The sequence below is a fragment of the Rhinolophus sinicus genome, chromosome 7 (genome assembly GCF_057876585.1).
Source record: "Rhinolophus sinicus isolate RSI-liver-muscle chromosome 7, RSI-T2T, whole genome shotgun sequence".
Lineage (NCBI taxonomy): Eukaryota > Metazoa > Chordata > Mammalia > Chiroptera > Rhinolophidae > Rhinolophus > Rhinolophus sinicus.
In genome coordinates this window covers 13,677,974-13,701,824 of record NC_142507.1, presented here as the reverse complement: position 1 = coordinate 13,701,824, position 23,851 = coordinate 13,677,974, and the positions used below count along the sequence as shown (strand labels likewise).

The 23,851-nt window shown below is 38.1% G+C and overlaps 1 protein-coding gene across 2 annotated transcripts in view; it reads left to right on the top strand.

Moving 5' to 3' along the window:
- Nucleotides 1–23,851, top strand: part of DNAJC5B (DnaJ heat shock protein family (Hsp40) member C5 beta) — a 52,068-nt gene that overhangs the window by 17,100 nt on the left and 11,117 nt on the right. For both annotated transcript variants that reach the window (XM_019710687.3, XM_019710686.3), the window contains exons 3-4: nucleotides 14,414–14,627; nucleotides 18,137–18,308. In XM_019710687.3, the coding sequence (XP_019566246.1) occupies nucleotides 14,414–14,627; nucleotides 18,137–18,308 (386 nt within the window). The remainder of the gene's footprint in view (nucleotides 1–14,413; nucleotides 14,628–18,136; nucleotides 18,309–23,851) is intronic.

Below are 23,851 nucleotides of genomic sequence, written 5' to 3'. Positions count from 1 at the left end.
TTTTTTCAGTCACTCATTCACTCAATACCGACTGGCACTTGGGTTGCCTTACTCCAGCGCTCACTGCTCTTACCCATCACTTCTCTGATTTTAGAACAGCTACCCTAAGCCAAAGGATTTTCCAAGGCCAGAATCTGAGTGATGGGCTATAATGGAAGACAAAGGTCAAGTCTGAGAAGGAAGGCTGAGGATGAAATTCAGGTTCTTAGTCCCAGGCTGACATGTAGGCAGAGCGTGGGATCCAGAATGAGGACAGAGCGTTAGGTTCCAGACACTGTGAGGAGTCGGTGAACTATCAGCTCACCTAGCAGATGAATGCACATACCCGGTCATGTAACATCTGTCCTTGCATTAGCTTTTGGTATTTACTAGCAAAGTTCATATTATACACCTGAGAGTTAAAACAGTAAGATCTGCAAGGGAGTCCTTATAGGTCATAAAGTAATGTAACGTTACCTCTTTCTGACAATACTAACTGTTAAGTCCAATTGCTTCTTAAGTCATCTGATGACAAAGTAAAATCAGGGCATCATTCAGCGTGTTACCTGCCCTATACCCTGTACTTATTGCTACACCTGATGAACTAGGTGCTTAATAAATAGTTGGTGAATAAACACAAGTATGAAAGCATAAATGAATAAATCAGTGAGAAAAAGTAATGCTTCCTGGGTGCTTTAGCAATGGGTATCAATCCAAATAATCTAATACAGTAATTGAAAGAAACTATCTGAACATCAATTTAAATGCAAGAATATGAAGATACAACACTGTTTGATCTCAGTGAACATTGTTACCTCTGTTAGGTACCAAAATGTTCCTTAAGTCTGCTTTATGCCTATCAATATTCTTAAAACAAAAGCATAAATAATAAAAGTATACTTTCAAAAGGATATGTTTTCTATAAACTTAAATACATTTTACTGAAATTGGTATAGATATTAAAATTATTGATAGGAAATGATATCAGTGAAATGGTGGAGTAGGGAACTCTAAAAGTCTGATCCTCCATGAAAGCAACTAAAATTCTGAAAAACGCTGTCAGAATAAAAGTTTTGGAATTTGGAAACTAACCAACTACCGTGTTTTCTCGAAAATAAGACCTAGCCGGACCATCAGCCTCAATGCATCTTTTGGAGCAAAAATTAATGTAAGATCGGGTATTATATTATATTAGACCCGGTCTTCTATTATATTAAAAGAAGACCGGTTAGATCTTATTTTTGGGGAAACACAGTATAAGACATTGTTGAGAGAAACTGAAGAAGACACAAATAAATGGAAAGCTATTCCATGCTCATTAATTGAAAGAATTAACGTTGTTAAAATGTCCATATTGCCAAAAGCAATCTACAGATTCAGTGCAATCCCTATCAAAATTCCAATAACATTTTTCACAAAAATAGAACACAGAATCCTAAAATAGTATGAAACCACAAAAGACCCCAAATCAATCTCGAGAAAGAACAACAAAGCTGGAGACAACACACTTCCTGATTTCAAACCCTATTACAAAACTATAGTAATCAAAACAGTATGGTATTGGCAGAAATGCAGACACATAGATCAATGGAACAGAACAGAGAGCCCAGAAAAAAAAAATCCATATATATATATACAACTCAATTAACTTATGACAAAGGATCCAGGAATGTACAATGGGGAGAGGACAGTTTCTTTAATAAATGGTGTTGGGAAAACTGGTCGGCCACATGCAAAAGAACAAAACTGGACCCCTACCTTACACCAGACACAAAAATCAACTTAAAATGGACTAAAGACTTGAATGTAAGATTTGAAACCATAAAATTCCAAGAAGAAAACAGGTGGTAGGCTCCTTGACGTCTCTCTTGGCAATGATTTTTCCGAATTTTTTGAAAATGAAAGGCAACTAAAGCAAAAGTAAATAAGTGAGATTACATCAAACTCAAAGTTTCTGCACAGCAAAAGTAAACCAGCAACACAATGAAAAGGCAACATACCAAATGGAAGAAAATATTTGCAAATCATGTATCTGATAAGGGTTTAATACCCAAAAATATATAAAGAATTATATAACTCAATAGCCAAAAAAAACAAAATCTGATTTAAAAATGGGCAGAGGATGTGAATAGACATTTTTCCAAGGAAGACATACAGATGGTAAATAAAAAGGTGATCAATATCAGTAATCCTCAGGGAGAGCATCAGAGCGAGTAACTACTGAGCGCTTTGACTAGTCCAGTGGTTGAGAGCTGCTGTTGGAAGCAGGAGACAGGTTTGTACAGCCATTTCTCCTACATTCCAGTCTCGTTCTCCCTTGATGTTCGGCATTCAATAGAGATTACTGGCTTGAAAAAAACACACAAAACAATAAGAGTGCAAAATTCTGCCCTCCCCCGTGGAAATGTAATAATGTTAGAGACCCAGAAACTTTTGTTGGGATGCTGAGCCAGATACAAAGAGCTTGAATTACATGCAGCTCTCAGATTATGGGTTAGGTGTGAGTTGGGGAGGAAAAGGATTAAAATGTAGCAAAGGTCTTAGTGGCCTGTGGAAGACGGTCAGTGGCCTACTGGTGTCAGAACTGAAGTAGGACTTTTCCCTGAAGAAGTACTTTTATGATTGCTGTGAACAAATACTTCTAATATTGGACACATTTTATCTACTGTGCTTGCACAAATATTCTAGTCTATTCCACCTTATTAGGGAAGGCAAAGAGCTAGCTCTTAAACTAGCCATTGGAAAGAATTATAGTGACCAGAAAACTGTCTAAAACAAAGCTCTATCAATTGGCATTTGAACTTTTCAAAAGTTTAAGTATTTGTAACTCGTATGTTAAAAACATACTCCGGCATAATGCGTTATGAAGTCAAGTTATTACACATTCTAGTAAAAATTTGGGAAGGCTATTTGCCAAGGAAATCACTGAGATGTAGTGGTATCACTGACGCCACTAGAGGTCAGCACTTGACTCTCATTGTGGTTCTACAGGAGGGAAAAGACCAGTTCTCTGAAACAGGTCATCATTTACGGTTCTTATTGCTGTCTCATGCAATCTGGTTTGAATAATGAATGTGACTGTGGATCCTAGAAAATATCCTAACAATTTCTGGGGTGAGCTGCTCAGATATTCTATGTGTAAATGGAAGGAAATCGCAGGGCTGCGTAACGCTATGGCCTTCAGAGGTCCTTGGACGGGGCCTTGGTGGTTAAATTACTTGCATCATACATTGTAGTATTAGGTTGGTGCAAAAGCAATTGTGGTTTAAAAGGTTAAAAATAATTGCAAAAACTGCAATTACTTTTGCACCAACCTAATGGCAGATGTTCAGAAATAATTTTATAGCAGAGGTAGTATTGGCAACATTATTTGCAATTTGAACTCCAATTTCGTGCCCTGAGCTTGCATTTCTGTCCCTTGACTCTGTACTAATCCTGGCCCAGTGGCTCCTGCTTCCTTGAACCTCAGTAACACTCTCGGCTTCCGTTTTCTCCAGCAGCATACTATATTAAAGCTTCTTGTGGGGAAGGAAACTGTACTGGGTACAAATACACAAAAAGGTGATAGGGGGTTTGAGAGATTTGGGGGTTGATCCAGGGAAAGCACATGACCAAGAGACCCAGGAACTCACAACATGCTTTACTGGGCTTGGACCGGATTACATGCGAGGGCAACTCCCTCACATGAGACCATCCAGAGACCCAGGGCATGGGCTACCCTCAGAAGGGGAGGGGGGCTAAGTCGCTCCCAGAGGAGGGGGAGATTTGAAAGGGGGTTATTATCTAGGTGACATCACTGAGGAGCGCAGTGAGGAGTCTGCATCAGAGAGCTCCAAAGGCCATTGGAGCGTGGCGTCCTATAACCGCAGGGCTGTACCTTATCAATGGCCAGCACATGGGGGGGAGGTCTTGCAGATAGGGAAAGCAGGCAGGCTCTACATAGCTAACAACTTGCTTGTTTGGGTTATTTTGAAATTAACTGAATGTATAAAATTTTTAGTTTGGCTCCATTGGGCTTTTGAGCTAATCGGTCTCAGCCCGCAGTTAAGAAATAAACGTAGGGGTTAACACAGAAGCAATCTTTGGCTCATTTATATAATAGTGGTATAAAGCTATTTGTGGAATTACTATATATTTGAAAGAAGAAAACGTAAACATTAAAGGTAACAAGGAGTTTCCAAATCAGGAGTTTCTGGTTATCCCTGGGTAGCTAATTTGTACCAGTTCTCCCTTCTGCTGAGAACAACCAGAAAAACTAAAAGGAAAGTTATATTTTAAAATATACATCTTAAAAGCATTTGCGTGTAAAGAATTACGGCTGACTAGGTCACGACATGGGAGAAGCTGAAAGACTGAGCAGGTCTCTACAAAGAAGGGGGAAACAATCTGGATTCTGGCCCAACCAGAACAAGAGTCCTGCCATTCCATTTAGACTCTAAAATGCTGCAGCCCAAGAGAAAGGGCAGACTGGAATTAAACCATCTGTGGCTGATAAACTTTGGTGGTCCTCCATAAGCCATTGTCCCCTGGCATCCATGTCCTTGTGCAGACCTCTTGAATCTGGCTGGCTCTCTGACCTGATTTCACCTGATTTAGAATGTGGCAGAAGTGATGAATTACCTAAATCTTTAAAAGGCCTCGTAGCTTCTACTTTTGCAATCTGGTTTAAGCTAGCCACCACTGGAGAGGAGAAATATGACTACCCTGAGACCATCTTGTTGTGAGGCACCTCGCCTAGCTATGCAGAGAAGCGAGATGGAGAGAGTCTTCAGCCCACAGCCCCAGCTGAGCTCCCAGCCACAGGTAGTACCAACTTACCAGCAGGTCAGTGAAGCCATCTTGGAAGCAGACCCTTCAGCTCCACTTGAGCCATCCCAGCCAAAGCCAGATAGAGCAAGAAAAACTACCCCACCAAATCCTACCCAATTACAAGGTTGTAGGCAAATAAATAAAATGCTTGTTCTTTTAAGCTACTAAATTGTTCTGCAGCTTGTTACACATAAATAGATAATGGAAACACCAGTCTTGTATGGACTGTAACTGAGTTTTGAGCCATCTGGGTGACCGAGAAAAATCTCAATCCCTAATATTGAATTAAGAGAATCCCAGTTTTACTAGTGCCTCCAGACATCTGAAACTAGAAAATAAAAATGCTCTCTGGTATAAGATAATATCTTCTTAGTTCTCCAATTATTTCTTTACAAGTTTTAAAAATACAATAACTGATGCACAGAGATGACCAAGGGCACAAGTCAAGACAATATGAATAAGAATCAGCAGAAATGAGAAAAAAGAAACAACTGTAGAAATCTCAGGTATTAAAATTGTCAGATACAGATTGGAAAGAAAAACTGTCACAATCAAGAAGATAAATTACAAGATTAAGAATTTGCACAGAGAATTGCAAATTAGGAAAAGGGATATTTCAGAGTTTTAAAATAAACAGATAAATTTCACAACTAAAAAATACAACAACCAAACTCAAGGATGCTAAGGTAGGGTTTAACAGCTTAGAGAGCTGACTGTAAGATACCAGCAGAAAATAGCCAGGAAGGACTATAAAAGGACAGAAAACAACGCAAGAAGATAAAATACACATGGAGTCTGAAAGGAGAGTAGAAGGAGAAAGCTATTTGAAAATATAACGTATGTGAATTTTCCAGGTTCATGAATGATATCAACCCCTACATACCAAAAGCCCAATAAAAGCTGAGCAGAATAATAAAAATAAGTCTACATCCAAACATCACAGAAAAACTGCTGAAAAACAAAGATGGAAAACCTTTATGGCAACCAGAGAAAAAATACAGACTACCTTCAAAGGACAACAATTAGACTTACAGTAAATTTTTCAATGGAGACAATGAAAGCCAGAAGATATGGACTGAAATCTTCAATGTGATGAAATAAAATAATTGATAGCCTACAATTCTATATGCAGGAAAAATATCCTTCGAAAATGAAGTAAAATAAAGATATTTTTAAGCTAAACAAAAAAATGTAAGAATGAATTATCAGTAGACCTACACTAACAGAGATAATAAAGAGTGTTTATAGGCAGAAGGAAAAATATCACAGATGGATGGTCAGAGATGCAGGAAATAATGGCAACAAAATAGGAAAATATGTGAATAAGTGTACACAAATACTCACTGTATAAAGCATCATTAAATACTAATTGTATTAATAAAAATTCTTGAGGGCTTAAAAGATTTAGAGAATGCTCCCAATAACACTTAAGTTGGGAGGAGAGTAACAGTGTTAGTGTTCTAAGATTTTTATATTTTCTTTGAAGAAGACAAAAATACAGACATTATTTGATAGGTCAAGAATTTTGTAATCCCTAAAGGAGTAAGAAAGAATGTGTAATTTCCAAAGTAGCAGAGGGAAAAAGTAGAACAATGAAAAAGAGTCACTCTATAATAAAAGAAGGCGAAATAGGAGAGGAAAGCAAATATATTTTAAATGGGACAAAAAATTTAATGAAGTAGTAGATTTAACCTAAAATATAGCAATAATTATATTATAAATAGACATCAACTAAATGTTTCAGTTAAAATAAAAAGATTGTCATTGCGGATTTAAAAACCAAAACTATGTGGTGTTTACAAAAGACATATTTAATATATAAGGATACAGAAAATTAAAAAAAAAAAGAAATGCATTCTATGTAGATGTCCACCCAAAGAAGGCTGGTGTAGCTTGATTAATATCAAAGAAAAGACAAAAAGTATTATTAAAGATAAAGAGGTATATTTCATAGTGATGAAAGTTCAATTCACCAGGAATGTATAACAGTGTGAATTTATATGCTTTTTAAAGAACACGACCTGTCGGTACTAGAGTAGTCGGGGGATCACTTTGTAAATTATATAAATGTCTAACTACTATGCCATATGCCTGAAACTAATATAAAATAACATTGAATATTAACTGTAACTGAAAAGTTAAAAACGGTGGGATGGAGATGAAGAGGAATAAGACATCAAATTTCCATGTATAAAACAAATAAGTATGGGGATGTAACATACAGCATAGAGAATATAGTCAATAATATTGTGACAGCACGGTAAGGTATCAGATGGTTGCTGGACTTATCATGGTGATCACTTCTTTAGGTATATAAATGCTGAATAGATATTGTGTACACCTGAAAGTAATGTAATATTGTATGCTAACTATATTTTAATAAAAATCTTGTAAAAGGAAAACAAATAGACACCAAGAAGTCCAAAAAAAAAAAAAAAAAAAAAAGAAAAGAAAGTAAGTAAAAGAACAGGGCCTAAAATATACAAGAAAAAAGTGACAAAGTTATAAGGAGAAACATACAAACCTGTAGTCATAGTGGGAGATCTTAATACACCTTGCTTGATAGATCAGTAAAACAGCTAAGTATATAAAGAATTTGAACAAAAATTTGCAAAACAAAATTTAACACTCTTATATAAGAACAAAGCACCCAACAGCTACAGAATACATACTCTTTAAAGTATACATGGAACATTTATAAAAATTGAACACATAATTAGACATAAATCAAGTCTCAAATTTTGAAGGACTTAAATAATATATGAGGCCTGACAATTAAGTTCACGAACTTGTTGCAATGATGTTGCTAACCTTTTTTTGATATCAAAGAGATTATTCTTATGAATTTGTACCAACTGGACAAACGTTTACTATTTGGAAGTGCTGAAAAGGCTGTGTGAAAAAGTGAGACGACCTGAACTTTTCACCAACAATTCATGGCTCTTGCATCACGACAATGCACCAGCTTACACGGCACTGTCTGTGAGGGAGTTTTTAGCCAGTAAACAACTGTATTGGAACATCCTCCCTACTCACCTGATCTGGCCCCCAATTACTTCTTTCTTTACCCGAAGATAAAGGAAATATTGAAAGGAAGACATTTTGATGACATTCAGGACATCAAGGGTAATAGGACGATAGCTCTGATGGCTATTCCAGAAAAAGAGTTCCAAAATTGCTTTGAAGGGTGGACTAGGCGCTGGTGTCGGTGCATAGCTTCCCAAGGGGAGTGCTTCGAAGGTGACTGTAGTGATATTCAGCAATGAGGTATGGAGCACTTTTCCTAGGATGAGTTTGCGAACTGAATTGTCAGACCTTGTATACATACACACACTGTGTGTGTGTGTGTGTGTGTGTGTGTGTGTGTGTGTGTGTAAATTGACAAGCTAATTCTAAAATTTATGTGGAAATTCATAGGGCTCAGAATAGCCACAGAACTCATGAAGAACAACAATATGGAAGAATTTCCTCTTTAAGATACTAAGACATATTTGAAAGGTACCATATTTAAGACTGTCATTGACCCAGAAACAGCCCAATAGACCAATGGAGCAGAATAGAGCACTTAGAAATATAGGAAAATAATTTTATTTTTTCAATAAATGGTGCTAGGACAATTGGATATCCATTTTTAAAGATGAAACTGGATGCCTACCTTCCACCACGTTAAAAAATCAGCAATAAATGGATCATTGCCTTCCATGTGAAAGGTAAATTTATAAAGATTTTAGAATTTTAGAGTTTATAGGACAATATCTTCCGGAATTCAGGAAAAGATTAATTTAACTAAATTAAGGATTCCTGTTCATCGAAAGATTCCATAAAAAAACTAACAACAACAACCTAAAATGGCCCCAGAAATGGAGACTATATATGCAACACATATAATTGACAAAGGATTCATGTACAGAATATGTAGTTTTTTAAATCCTACAAATGAATCTTAAACATTAAACTAAAAACTGGTAAAACACTAACTTAAATAGAGGATATCCAAAATTAGGAAATGCAAATTAAAGTGCAAAGGGATGGAGATATCTATATTATATATATATATATATATATATATATATATATATATATATAGATATATATAGATATAGATATAGATATAGATATAGATATAGATATAGATATAGATATAGATATTATATATATAGCTATATATATTATATATATAATATACTCTATATATAATATATATAATATCTACCTATAATATATATGTGTATATATATATATGTATATAATATCTATCATCTGATTGTTAAACATTAAAATGTCTGTCAATACTACATGTCAGAGAGATGGGCACTGGAACTCATATATTGGTTTCTTATATTTTCACTTGGGTGTTGCCTGAGTCCGAGAGGGCACAGGAGTTCCAGTGAACCTCCAGTGTTATGATATACTATGAGGTTCCATAATTACAGAATTTGCTATACACCTAGGGTTACTAATCTAGGGCTTGATTTCACCTGCAAACTCTGGGTTATAGGAGTTTATTTTCCTGTCTACCATCAGTCTCCTTCCCATTGTAGCCATTCTTTCCCTAGAAAGAATAGTGTATATCTAATTTTGCTTTCTTTTGCTACCTTTGCAGTAGATGCTGGCTCTGCCATGAGGGTAGTTTTAAAGGTTCAAGGATATAGGAAGATATCAATGCTTCACCCTCCCTCTTCTAACTCTTTTGTCTTAGGCAGCAGGTGGTTTTCTTTTGGGATACTAGAGGGGCAATAAACTTTGTGGCTGAGGTATTTTAGCAGGAAGTCACAGAGCAGTAAGGAAAGCTTTGAAAAAGGAAGCAACTGACAGCAATTGGAGAAAGCAGCTGAATATGTGTAAGTGGGGAAAGGCAGCTATAGACATAGCCATGCCATGGTGGACCTGAATTTCCTGAGGCTCAGAGGCCAGCCTTCCCAACAAAGAAGATCTCCTCTGACATTTCAACCCCATCAAGATAGAGTTGTACTAGAGTTGGGGCAACATGGTCAGAATCAGTTCTTAGGTGACTCAGAAACTGGTAGAGAGTAGAAAGTAGATCTCACCTGAGTGTTAGATGGTGCAAGGAAGAGAACTGGGCAGAACCTTACAATTCTTAGAATTATTACACTGCCTCAAAATAGGTAGATCTTAGGAGACTTAGGTAGTTACAACTGTAAACCCAATGTTTATCTTATCTGCCACTTACTGAAATCCCTATGTGATGAGGCAGAAAAAGAGTTAATGATGGTGGGCGCAGGGGAGACTGCCCAGGCCTGTGTCCCCTCCCCAGGGACCACCCACACTCAGCCCTAGAGACAAATCTTCCTGTTGAAAATATCCTCAGCAAAAGGAGATAAGGCCCAACCAGAAAAATCTGGTTTTTGATGCCTGTGCAGACTGCTGGGGCCTGCCCCAGAGTGAACTCCAGCCTCATTATAATACAATTAGAATAAAATGAACATTAAGGCTTGCCCCCACCGTGGGTTTTTCTGTATGCATTATGGGTAAGAGCATGTGCAGAAAGAAACTAGTTACATAACCTGCACATGTCAATCAAATGACCTCAGAGGGAGTCACAGCTCCTGCTGTAAGAAAATTCACCTCCCCTTTTCTATATAAGAAAAAGCTGGCCTAGAGCACAGGCAGCTGTCCTCTCTAGACACTGCCACTCGTTTCCTCTCTCCTGACTTTAATAAAACCTCTCCGTGCTTTCTTACTTTTCCGAGTCTTGCGAATTCTTTCACACTTTGCAAAAGACCAAGGGTATCTGAAGACAATACACTGTGCATTTCAATTGAGAGCTGTCACTGGATTTTGAAGTGGAAATTAGAGGCATTGTTGCTATTTCTAATATTAGTTATAACAGATTAACAGGTGACTAAAAGCAGAAAGAGATTTAAAATTAAAGGCTCACATCTGGTTGAGTATTAAGTCACCTTTAAATGTAAAATAAGAAATTATAAGAAAGATCTTTAAAGCAAATAGGTGAGTAAACGCACATTTAAATGCACTCCAAGCACTTCCTTTCACCCTAAATCCCATACATGTTTTCTTGCTCTATAGACAATTCCCAAGAGGGTGGGTCATTGATCAACTACCTCTGAGCAGCTGTGTAATTTCGGCAGCTGCCTCTGCTAGCCATATTTCCCAAGGATTCCGAGAGCCAAGAGTATCTGCCTAGAGGAGTCAAAATGCTGCTGACAACTAGGAATTGGATTTGTTACAAATGGAGGTGCTCCAGCCTCTGAATTTGCCAACTCCATTGTTAGAGGACTGTGATAAATGGTTGAGTACATCTGCCCTTGTGAGATGACAAAGATCCAAGCAGCTTAAAATATGACAAGAAGCCAGGCTCTCTGGCTAAGGCTTGGGCAGTGTGTATCACTGCACAATGGAACAGTAGAAACAAAGTAATTATGTAAAGAGCCATTTTCCAGGGATTTCTTTCTTTCAACGCAGAAGTAACAGACCTTGCATTTGGTTGGCCTGGACATGATCTCTGGAACTACCGTGTTTCCCCGAAAAGAAGACCTAGCCAGACAGTCACCTCTAATGCGTGTTTTTTGAGCAAAAATTAATATAAGACTGGGTCTTATATTAATTTTTGCTCCAAAAGATGCATTAGAGCTGACTGTCCGGCTAGGTCGTATTTTCAGGGAAACAGTAGTAGGGAAAATGCTGCAATTGTATTCCAGGGCATGGGGTGAGAATTCCAGGAACACCGAGCCATTAAAATTAATGTACATAAAGAATCCACTTGAAGCTTTTTGATGATGAATGTTGTATCATTAAAGTTTGAGGATTTCTTTCTTTCTTCCTCCCCCTCTTCCCCCTTATTTGCAGTAGGTCATTTAAGGGAACAAACCTAAACTTGCAGCTATTGAAAGAGCACAAAATTTGCAACAGGAGCTTAAAAATGCTTAGGGAAGGAAACCACACAAGTAATATGCATACATATTTTTTTATGACAAGCAAAAACAAAACAAAGAATCACCTATAATCCCAATGTGCACCTATAAGCACATTTAATTGTGCCTTTTCCTCTTTTTTCTCTATTCATTTTCTGTTTTATTTTCCCCTCTACAAAGACATATATTCAACTGTCTGGTGTGTGTGTGTGCGCACACGCATGCACGCATGTGTGAAGGTCACGAAAGATTTCTTTGTCACTAACCCAGTGATCAGTTCTTAGTTCTCATCGTACAAGACCTGTCAATGGCATTTGACACTGGTGACCACTATCCTCCTTAAAATACTTTGTTCACTTGGATCCTAAGACCCCACATTCTCTGGATTTTTCCTTCTACATCATTTGTCTTTCTTTCTTCCTCTCCTTTGCTCAGTCTTTGGACTTCTCTTGGACCCACTTGCTTGAGAATGTTTTCCAGGTCCATGGCTCTAAATACAATCTACCTGCTGAGAACATCCAAACGTACACGTTCCATAGTACACCTGAGCTCCAGGTTCATAGATCTCTCTACCTCCATCTCCACTTGGAAGTCTAATAGGCATCTCAAAGGTGTCCAAAATAGAACTCCAAATCCTAACAAACCATTTCCTACTACCCAAAAATCTCTTGCCAACTTAGACCGTAACTCCAAATTTCCCCTTGCTGAAGCCAAAACTTTGGTGCCATCCCTGATTCCTCTTTTTCTCTCACGTATCACATCCAATCCAGCTAGTCCTCAAAGCATATTCAGACTCTAACCACTTCTTACTACTCCTCCACTGCCACACTGATCTGAACCACTATAAACTTCTCCTACGGTAGAAGAGACTCCCTGCTCTCGCCTTTATCCTCTCCTAAAACTAAGGTCATAGCATAACCCTCTCCTTCTCAAAACGTTCCAATGGCTTCTTCCCACGTCACCTAGACCCAGGGCCTAAGTCCTTACAATGGCCCACTAACATTCTGTATGCCTTAATTTTTAAATTTAAAAATATATAGGAGGCAGCAGTGGTGGTTAAGAGCATGTGCTCAGGGTCAGAGTACTATGTTCAAAGCCTGGCTCTAATGGTTAGTTGTGTGACGTTGGGCAAATTACTGAACTTCTTGGTGGTTAAATTTCCCCATCTGTAAAATAGAATCATTAGAATACCTATCTCATAGAGTTGTAGTGAAGACTAATGAATTAATATTTATAACCTCCTTACAATAGTAAGGATAGCATATAAAAAACATTATAAAAGCTTTAAAAAATGACAAAATAGGCATTTTGTGCTATTAGTACAAGATTTCATCATAAATTCTGCACATAAAAAAATGTCTCTAATGGTCAAATCTATAAGAATTTATAGATACCCTAAACATCTCTCAAAAAGAAGGGTAAAAAATGTTTTCATTAAACAAATTTAAAATGAACCTTCATTGTTTTATTCTTTTTGTTTATTCTGAGTTGAGAGAATAGATTATATACCATGATTTATACTTTTAAATATTTTGGTACTTTTTAAGCATCCTGATGCTGAGCCGCTTAATTATTCACTTACTTCTGAACCAGTAATACTTTAATTCCTAAAATAGATGTGATTTTTTCCCAATTTATTGTAAAAACTAGCTATAATTTATAAGACATACTTTACTTTTCTGCTCTACTTATGCCTTTATTATTGCATTAAAATAAAACACTTTAAACTGATAAACAAAAGCTTAAGGTATATTCCTGTATATACCTATCTATGACGGGCACAGTAGGGAGAATAAGCCATGTGAAATTTCCAGTTAGAAAGTCATAAAATTAATTGACTTTGTAGTGGGAAAAAATACTGCAGATTCAATTTTGTACATAGCTTTAATCATTATTTAAATCTGAGCGTAGAGGGCCACCAGCCAGAAACTGACTCGCATAGCTCAGTTCTTACATCCATTTTACAGGTTTTTTTATACTTCACTATAACTGAAGAATAAAGAATAGCCCCAAATAACTCCCCCTAACACACACACATACGCAATGCAACACAATGCATACCCACACCCTTCAGGAACTGCTTTATTATTGTCTGCAGAGGAGAGAGGAGCCTTGTACTCAAAGGAAATTTCTACAGATTATTTAAAGTGAAAAGACCTATTTGAAAAGTGGTAAAATATACATTTGAATACAAGGGAAGTCACAGTATTTGTTCAGAAAAACAAAGGGAGTTAGAATTTGTGGAAGATTTGTGAAGGGGTTATAAATTAGGATTTTTTTTATAATTGAGTTAAACTTTTAGAATATGTGGTGTGAAGTTTTGTTAATTCTGGAAAATTCTTCCAGTTCTAAATGAAATTTTGGTGTAAACTGGTCCTGTCTCCAGAACTCTTAAAGTTCCTTGCATGTTGCATGTTGAGGTGAGGTACTGATCAGCTTCTAGGTAAAAATAACCTTCATATGTACCAGCAGCAAAATGTCTCAGACTCAACAACTATACAGTTGAGAATTTCTTTGAGGATGTGAGGGGAGAAACAATACTATTGTGCCTGCACGTTAGAAACAAGAGACAACATTTAATGAAAATTTGCTCAGTTAAATCAATATTCGTGTGTAACTTATCATTTCACAGTATTTACATACACAAAGGATGCACAAATGAATAGTGCCCTTTGAAAATATCGTTATAATTCTTGTCAAGTAACACTGTTCCTCACTTTTTTTTTTTTAAGAAAATTGGCCCTGAAACACCATCCAGACAAGAATCCAGATGATCCAACCGCTGCTGAAAAGTTTAAAGAAATCAACAATGCCCACGCAATACTTACTGACACGTCAAAGAGAAACATATATGACAAGTACGGATCTCTGGGACTCTATGTGGCCGAGCAATTTGGAGATGAAAATGTTAATACCTACTTTATGCTGTCAAGCTGGTGGGCAAAGGTGAATCAAATTTTTATCCTTCAAAAACAATTTCCTGTTAGATCATTATATTATTTACTCCTTTAGAATCGATCTCGAAGAAAGCCTAACCTTACCATATTATTAAACTCTTGTAAATAAAAGGAGACATCGCTTCAATGGAAAGCTGTTATTTGAGGATCGTTTTTGCTTTAGCTCCTCAAATAATTATAAAATACAGCCTGACTTGATACTTCCAGACATTAATTATATTTGAATTTGAAGCTTCGGGTTAATTCTGACTGCACTCTCTCTCCCCGTAGTGACTAATTAAGAACTGACTCATTGCTCAAAACCAAAAATAATTTATTAGTGTGACGACTGTTTAATAAATTATTATAGGACAAATTTAGTCATGTACTTGACTATTTATAGCATAGGCTACATCAGCAAACACAATACTGGGGAGAATGCGTGGTAATTATGTCGTAGGCTCATATGGAGCCTGCTGTGAGGTAGTGGAGGAGGAAATGGGAGGGAAAAGGTGAGAATTAAGTAATGAAGGACAGGGAGTCGGAGAGGAAGAAAAAGCAAAAAAGGATGTCTGGTCAAGAAAAAGGCAACATTTTTAAGGACTTAGTGCAACCAGAACTGACTTTTGACAATACATTTTGTGAGGTTTCTTAGGAATCCCTAGTATGTTTATTTAGTGATGGCTTTATATTTGTTTATGAGTTTTAATAGCATTCTTTTCTAATAAAAATAGATTTACATATGAACCATACATATAGCCCATCAGCTTATTTTTTGGACTGTTCATACACAAGTGAACAGTTCACACAAATTTGTGAAATCATATGCACTCACATTCCTATGAGTTGTAATTAATAATTTAAAAAGTTGCAGACTTCCAAAAAGGCAGGTTTCATGTTCTGTAGTATTCTGATTACTATTTTTTCCACTGAAAATAAATTTTGCTAAATTTAAGACTTTGATATATGCAGGGAGAGAGAGAATATGTGTTTATACATAAGCATGGAGAGAGAGTCTGCAACCTAAGGCCTCACTTGCCTTCTGCAGTCCCCAGAGTTCTTTTTCTTGGGGATAACTAGGATTCCCACTGAAACTCACTTTCTCTATTGTTGAGGACTTGGGAGGGAGACAAGTCCTTGCCAAGCGGATGTGGAACGTGGAATAAGACTGTACATACTGACAAGGTCATTTATGATAATAGATTGAACATTCATTTCAAAATATGGTCCTTTGTGGGCTTGCCTGGGAAGCTGACCTCCATATATGACACTTTTTCCACAGGGAGGTACTTCTGGAGTTCTAGATTCTTTGCACACTGGCACCTGCCTGCATATCGGGGCCTCCTACATAAAAATGAGAATAGCATTTCTTGCCCAGGAAGTTGACAAAATTGATCAAAATTCATAGATAAGCAGAAGCAGTCCAGTAGTTGAAGGGAGATTTATAATAATTCCTGATGTGGCTCTTTAAAAATAGGCTACAAAACCTTCCACCTTCCCTTGCTGCTTGTGCCAAAGCCTAATTGCACAGAGCCCATTAGAGTGGACGACACACAGTGAGCATGTACTAAGTATTTAGTGAGCACGTGTCGTATGATGAATCAGTATACCATTGAAAACGTGTATTTAAAGAAATACCGACACCTACTTGTGCCTAGTACTGTGCTAAGCAATGAAAGGGGTAAGGTAAGGTTATTTCTGCCATCGACAGACAATCTACTTGCAATAACTAAAGAGCAAAACAGTATATGCACTGAAGGACATTTTCAGAGAAGAGAAAAACATGGGAATTGCAGAGTTAAAAAAAAAAAGGACAAAAGTAGGTAAGAAAGGAGGAGGTTGCTGGGGCAACGGCACAGGAATGCAGCATAGGAAGGTCTCGGAGGCCGGTGGTGAGGAGAAGAGTGCTGCAGGTTTGTTTTCAGACTAATGTACCCAGGTCTAGGAAAACGCAGAGTATCCACAGCAAAAAGATTAAAGGTGTGAGGGTGTGAGTAAAGCTTCCTCAGGCTAAGCCACCCGTAGGCCTCCCCCCACAACTCGGGCCAGAGTCCCATAGATTCAGTCCTGGAAGCCTGGAAGCCGAACGGACAGGTGAGGTTCGTGGATGTAGCAGATTTCACCTTAAGTTACTGAAATCCTGCAGACGCACACGGTGATCTTTATCCCCTTTGCTCCCTTTACTAAATAAAATCTGAATTCTGATTCTAAGATGTATAAACCAATGTCTTTCTATTTCAAATAACATAGTTTTAATAAAATCATACATTTATTTTGCTTAATTAACATAAATGGGCTTGCTTTAAATTCAAATTGGGGGTTTAGGAGAGTTTAGCTGTGGCAAACTTAGTGAACAAACCTTTGATATGCTTGTGGGGAAATCCGGGCACTGTTCGCCAGGAGGAACAAATCATTTGTTTATCTATTACTTTGTACATTCATTTATTCAGTAGATATTTATTAAGTGTCTACCGCATGCCAGGTACTAAATCCTTTGGTAGGAGGGATTCTAAGATGACAAACACAAAGCTCTAGCCTTCAGGAAGCTCACAGTCTAAGATTAGACAGACCGACACACCAGTCAAGGTCCTAAAGTGTCAACCAAAGCAGTACCAGGGTACGCAGTTCATGTGGAGTAGAGCTGGGGCACCAAGGAGGGAAGTGGGGCTCGGGGGTCAGAAAAGCTGTCAGGGAGAGGATCGTTGAGATGAATATTACACATGGAGTGGGTTTTCTGAGATGACCCGGGAATGGGAGGGGCGTGTCTAGGCAGATGAATCCACAGGGAGAGCAAAAATAATGCAGATGCGGCAGGCACGGGGCTGGCTGGTGCAGGGGAAGGGTTGGCAGAGGCCAAAAGCCCCTAATAAGGAGCTCCAGCCTGGTCTAAGAGGCAAGTGTTTCATGTTCCAGCAGCAATGCGCAGGTGGATGAGGACTCAGGAGTGGAGGCAGGGAGGCCAGAGTGGAGGCTACTAAAGAGTCCAGAACTGAGACTGCGGGGTCTGTTCTAAAGTCCTACCAGCCAGGACAGATGGGAGTGGGAGGGCACAAGGCATCTGGAGGACCCAGACTCCACAGGACGTGGAGACTCTGACAGCAGTGCGGGGGAGGAGGAGCGAGCCACAGCTCCTCTGGTGAGAATCCTTCGGTGCCCTTGGTCAGATCCGGAGACCTGTAAAGGTTTTCTTGGTTGGTTCGTTGGTTTGTTACTTTGTTTGCTTCCCTCTTAATAAGGATCACCATAGCTTAAGAATAAAGAAGAAAATGCCGTACGTCATTGCTGTAGCTACAAGTCATTTCCTCTGGGTTTAACTTGTTAGACAAAACTCTGTGCAATTTGTTTCCAGGGAAACTAAAGAGTTGTTGCATGGAATAAGGATGAGGACGAGTGTGGTCTGCAGGGTGAACTGTGCTGTCTTCAGGTCTCTGGGGGTCTGTGGCTACACACCAGATTTCTGGGGTTCTCCCTGACCCCACCTCTCCTCACCCCTGTTTTGCTCTGCTCCATTTTCCGTAGACCCTGTTTGTCATCATTGGCCTCTTGACTGGCTGCTATTTTTGCTGCTGCCTGTGCTGCTGCTGCAATTGCTGCTGTGGACGCTGCCGGCCCAAGTCATCGGTGCCAGAAGAGGACTTCTACGTGTCCCCAGAGGACCTCGAGGAGCAGATCAAGACCGACATGGAAAGAGGTGGAGTAAGAGGAGAGCAGAGGGAGTGGGTGTCCCTGCATAGGCCTGGCCGAGGGCCATGTCCCATGGTGATGGTTATCACTGATGTGAGAGATCCAACAACAAATGGGGGGAGTCCCACAGACTGTCAGCCTTGGTACCACTTTTGCAGAAGATGAAAGGACAGATACTTGCACCAGCCAAAGAGAAAAGCAGAACCTGACACATTAGAAAGAATCATGAAATATGCTTTGATTACAAAACAAAGCTAGTGCAATTCATGGTCTCATTACAAGACAGCGTGCTCTGGGTTCCGGGAGCTTTGGGTAGGATAAAGGGGTAGGAGAACCAAGGTAGAACCAAGGTAGAATTTCTCCCAGGAAAAGTAGTTTCAGCCTGTTATTTCAGGATCTCTATTCAAATAGAAGGGAATGGACATCAAGAAAAGTCAGCAATCCTTCACTTTTCTTCTTTTTGACTATTTGATAATGAGTTTGGGGGAGCACTGGGGAGAGGGTAGTCAATCTTCCCTGGAAATGCAGCTTCCTTCCAAACCGACACATTCAGTGCCAGCCTCAAAGCAGCAACACGAATATTGTCCTGTGTAAACGGGCCCATTTGCTTTGCTAAACCACCCCACACGTCCACCTACGTGTGTGTATGCATGGTATGATATATTACTTCATTCTTCAAGTTCATTCTGCCGAGAAATGTAAAAGAAAAAATGTAACACATGATAAAATCTCACAGAATTCACAACACCAGGACTACTTCACGTTCTCTGCAAAATGCCTTTGTTGAAACAAGCTGGAGTCAAACCTGCCACTGTCCTCTCTGTCTTGCTGTCATTTTCTCCTGTAGAATGCACCATAATGCTGGGTTACAGACTTGATCACTAAATCACAAAAAACCTTGGACAGCAAAATAAGAGAATTACCTGATAATTCAGACCATGGCCCAGTGTGGTCAGAACTGCTGAAATCGGGAATGGGCACTTCTCTGGACTGTACCATACTCTGACTCTTTGGATCACAATGAAACAGAAATTCCAGCCATCAAGCAGCAGAGACCGCTTAAAGGTTTCCACAGACCTTTTGTTCCCAATCAAATGTGATGCTAAGTAGCATCCAGTTATTACCCATCCTGACTCCAGCTTAAAGGAAGGAATCTTCAATCATGTCAATCATACTTAGTCTCAGGCCATTTTAGGATTGGGGGGGGGGGGTTCAGAGAGGACAAAAGGGATTTTCCTGCAACCTGTGACCCCTTCCAATGGGGACTATCGGGGTGGTCAGTCTAGCAAATGGGGTGTCACTCTTATAATTTTTTATTGCTGCCCCTGGAGCAAAATTGTGGGCCCATGGTGACATACAATTACAAGTTTCTTCTGCATTATTTGGGATAGAAAAGGGCAAGTCTTTTATGGGGGCATAAATAACAAAAAGAGCAGTCAAGCAGTATTACTCCTAAATGAGTTAAAAAGAGATACATAAATGTACACTCCTTTTCAGGGAAGGGCCAGTGACCTTGGCATAACTTGCTGAAGAATGATGCGCTCGTGTATTAATCCCATCTGCTCTTGTGAGGGAGATAAACTGTTATGCGATCATGTCAGGGGGCCCTGGCCGCTGCCTACAGGATCCCATAACATCCATCAATCCTGTCCGGTTCTCAGTCACTGACAGAGGACAGGAATGGACACTGAGATCGGACAGTACTGTCATCGGCATCCACTGTGGCAGCCTTATCTTAACTGGTCCTTTCTAGCGCGGAAACCAAAACTAGGTGAATTGAACCTAGATATCCCACGTCCAGTGTTTCACATTTCTCTGAAACGCCTCAGAGTCTTTCCTCTTTTAAAGTAGATAAAAGCTCCACCAGATCATTTCAGCAGACCTTTTCAGATTTCTTTTCTGGAACAGAAATTCATCTTCGGTGCCAAGTTCCACCCAGGTTTCCTTCCTGCAGGGTGACTGGTGATAAATCTATGTGCCTTTCACCGTTCTCAGTTCTGACCCCCCAGAGCTACCAATTCCATTGCAGAGGTCAGATTCTAGACTAAGTAAATCATGATCCTATTTGACTATGTTACTAAGAATTCTTAACCAAAAGGAAAAGCTTTCCCTTACTCCTAAATATTTAAAAGCTCCTATGCAGAGCTGATCCACGTTTTGTGAGGCCTGAAACTTACGCAATTTGGGCAGTCCTCTTTAAGGAAAACAACACAAAATTACAAATACAAAATTGGATCTGAAAGTATTGATTTAGAATGAGAAGAAGAAATCACAACAAATTGCAAAGCTTAAAAAGTGACAAACACCACAAATATCACAAAATCTAGAAAAACAGCAGTAATTTAATTAACTTCCTGGCACACCTCTATAATACTTTTATCCTATGCTTTCTGGGGGCATATTCTTTGCCTCCTTATTTAACAATAATTTTATAGTATCGTTTCCTGTAGAAAGAATAAAAAAAATAGTTCTCTCTTTCCTCTAGCATGTTTGGTCAAAATTTGTTTTTTATGATTGGTAGATTAGAATAGTCTCAGTTTTACAACTCATTATTGATAACGTTGTCTAAATTTTTAGGGAATGTTGCCAAATTTGTGAAAACTCCTTTTGAGTTTATTTCACATATAATATGTAAAATTTGTAAGAATTTTTCCACACACCATTGTTTGATTCTGCACATTTCAAATGTTGTTGCCCCTCCATCTTCCAGGATGAGAGCCCACTGTACATATTTGTATTGTGTGCACCACCTGTGGTATGGCTCTTTGTGCCCCCTCAGCAAGTGAACTGGTAGAGTGAGATACAGGAGTATCCCTAAAGCCATTCCTATGCCAATATGGCCACCAATAATTATACACAGAACTGCTGCAAACCACAAAAACATTACCCACTAAACTCAAACCAAATCTATCCTCAATGCTATTTCTCCTTAACCAAATCCCCCAAATGTCTATAGCTTCTCTGCCGTTACTCATCAAGAAGAAAAGCATGATGGAGGGAAAGTCAAAGTAGAAAGAGACAGTGTTTGGTTATGGTTAAAATATCTCTCTTTTGTAATCTACAGAAATGTAAACATATTTCTAGGGTCCCACAAGGCCTTTGGAAGGGTCTCTATGGATAAAGTTCCCTGAAGCTTAAATTTCATTAATTGCACAGTAAATTCACCACTGCTAACATTTCACTATGATAATTTATGCCTTATTTTCAGTTAGATGCATTAGTTTGGGATTTTTACTCCACTAATTTAGAGACTTAACATAGTTTGCTGGTAAAATTAATGCAAGTAATGGCTTGTAACAAGGATGAAAAAGCAGATTCCATGAGAAAACTATGCTTTCTGGCCTCTGATCCAATTAATGGACTGTGGTCTCTTCTGTTCTGCAAATAAAGGAAACCCACTTACAACTGTTTAAGAAAATACACTTGAAAGTGGCTACTAGTCACTTGGACATCAGGTTATTCATGGCAAATGATAAGCAGCGTACGAGGCACTTGTGACACACTGGAGCTTTGAGTATTTTATTTTGGTGATTCAGAAATTAAATTAAATAGTGCAAATATTTTCTTACTTAGGGAATTTTGATTATATTATGTTGGATCTAATCATAAAAGCCTAGGATTTTAGAGTTGGAAGGAACCCGTGGAATCAACCCTCACCTCCCCACAGCTTTTCTAGCAGACTGCTGCCCAGTCTCATTTAAAAGCTACCAGTGGTGGGGAGGTTTGGGACCTTGGATAAAAGTAAGAGATATTCATAAAAATTCAATCACCACAGGAGGGTATAGAGTCAAAGGCAAGTTTACACCAACCTCCGGGCACCAACTCCCCAAGAATGACAACTTTTAAAATTTTTGTGTAAATATTTATGAGGTTTTGTTTGTTTTACAAAAATGTTATCATACCTACATATATATTTTTGTAAGTACTAATATATTATGGCATAAAGTAGTATTTTATACATTAACTCAATTTAATAGTAAAAACATTTTATGTACACATATTTTTTTTTGCTGCTACTTTGCAGAGCAAAAATTTTGATGAAAAATTTTCAAATTTTTTAATGGATTATACTTTTGATGTCATAGCTAAGAACTCTTACCCTAAGCCTATGTTATGAAGATTTTCTCCAATGTTTTCTAAAACTTTTATGTTTAACTTTTAGATCTATACCATTTTGGGTTCCTTTTTGTATAAGGTGTGGGGTTAGGTGGAGACTTTTATTTTTGCATTTAGAGTTTAACTGTTTCAACACCATTTGCTGAATGGATTATCCTTTCTCCATTGAATTGTCTTTGCACCTTTGTCAAAAATGAATTGGCCATATTTCTATGGATCTATTTATGGACTCTCTATTCTGTTCCATTGATCTATGTGTATATCTTTTCACCAATAACACACTTTCCACAGCTTTATAATAAGTCTTAGAAGAGCTTGTGTGATTTCTCCAACTTTATTCATTTTCAAAATTGTTTTGGCTATTTTAGTTTCTTTGTCTTTCCATATACATTTTAGTTCCAGGTTTCTAAATTAATAGAAAAATACTGCTGATTTTTTTTATTGGTATTACATTAAATTTGTAGATTAGCTTAGAAAGAACTGACATCTTTACTATGTTGAGTCTTCCAATCCACCAACATGGTATGTCTCATCTGATTTCTTTTATGAGCATTTTATAGTTTTCAGTATACAGAACTGGTACATGTTTTATGAGGTTGGTACTTTAAGTATTTCATTTTGGAGGGAGCTATAGTAAGTGGAATTTGTTTTAAATTTTGATTTTCAATTATTCAAGTATTTACAATTATTTTTGTGTGTTGACTTTAATCCTGTGTTCTTGTTAAGCTCACTTATTAATTTTTATTGGTGTGTGTGTGTGTGTGTATGTGAATTCCTTGAGATTTTATATATAAACAATCATGTCACCAGCAAGTAGAGAGTCTTATTTCTTCCATCCCAATCTGTATGCCCTTTATTTCTTTTCTAGCCTTATTACACTAAGATTTCCAACACTTGGTTTATTGCTGTGCTGTCACCATCTTGAAATTCTTAGATTTTGAATCAGGTATACTACATTTTCACTTTGCACTGGGTTTTGCAAATTATGTAGGCAGTATTGTTAGAATATTTCACTGTATGGGCTATAAATCTGGATTTCAAGCTTGATACTTCCTGGCAAAGAATAGGAAAAACTGTCTCCAGAGCATAACACTCTGCTTTTAGGGAAAAGGGAAGCTCATTGGGGGATAGAGTGGGGTGGGGAAGAGTGGGTGGAGCAAGGATTTTACAATGATTATCCATCTAAATGCTATGCTACAGATTATACTGTGTTTAGAGATTTGGCTAGTATATGAAATTACAACTAGAAATTTATTTCTCATGTAGGAGTATTGAGTTCTAAAGAAGTGTGGTTAGCATTTATTTCTTATATGCTTCCCTGTGGTTTTGCAGAAATGCCAAGATATAAAGTATAATAAAACTAATAAGATATAATCCTCTCCCCCGAATAAAAGTTATATCTACTTACTACTTTACTGTCTCCTTATGCCTAAC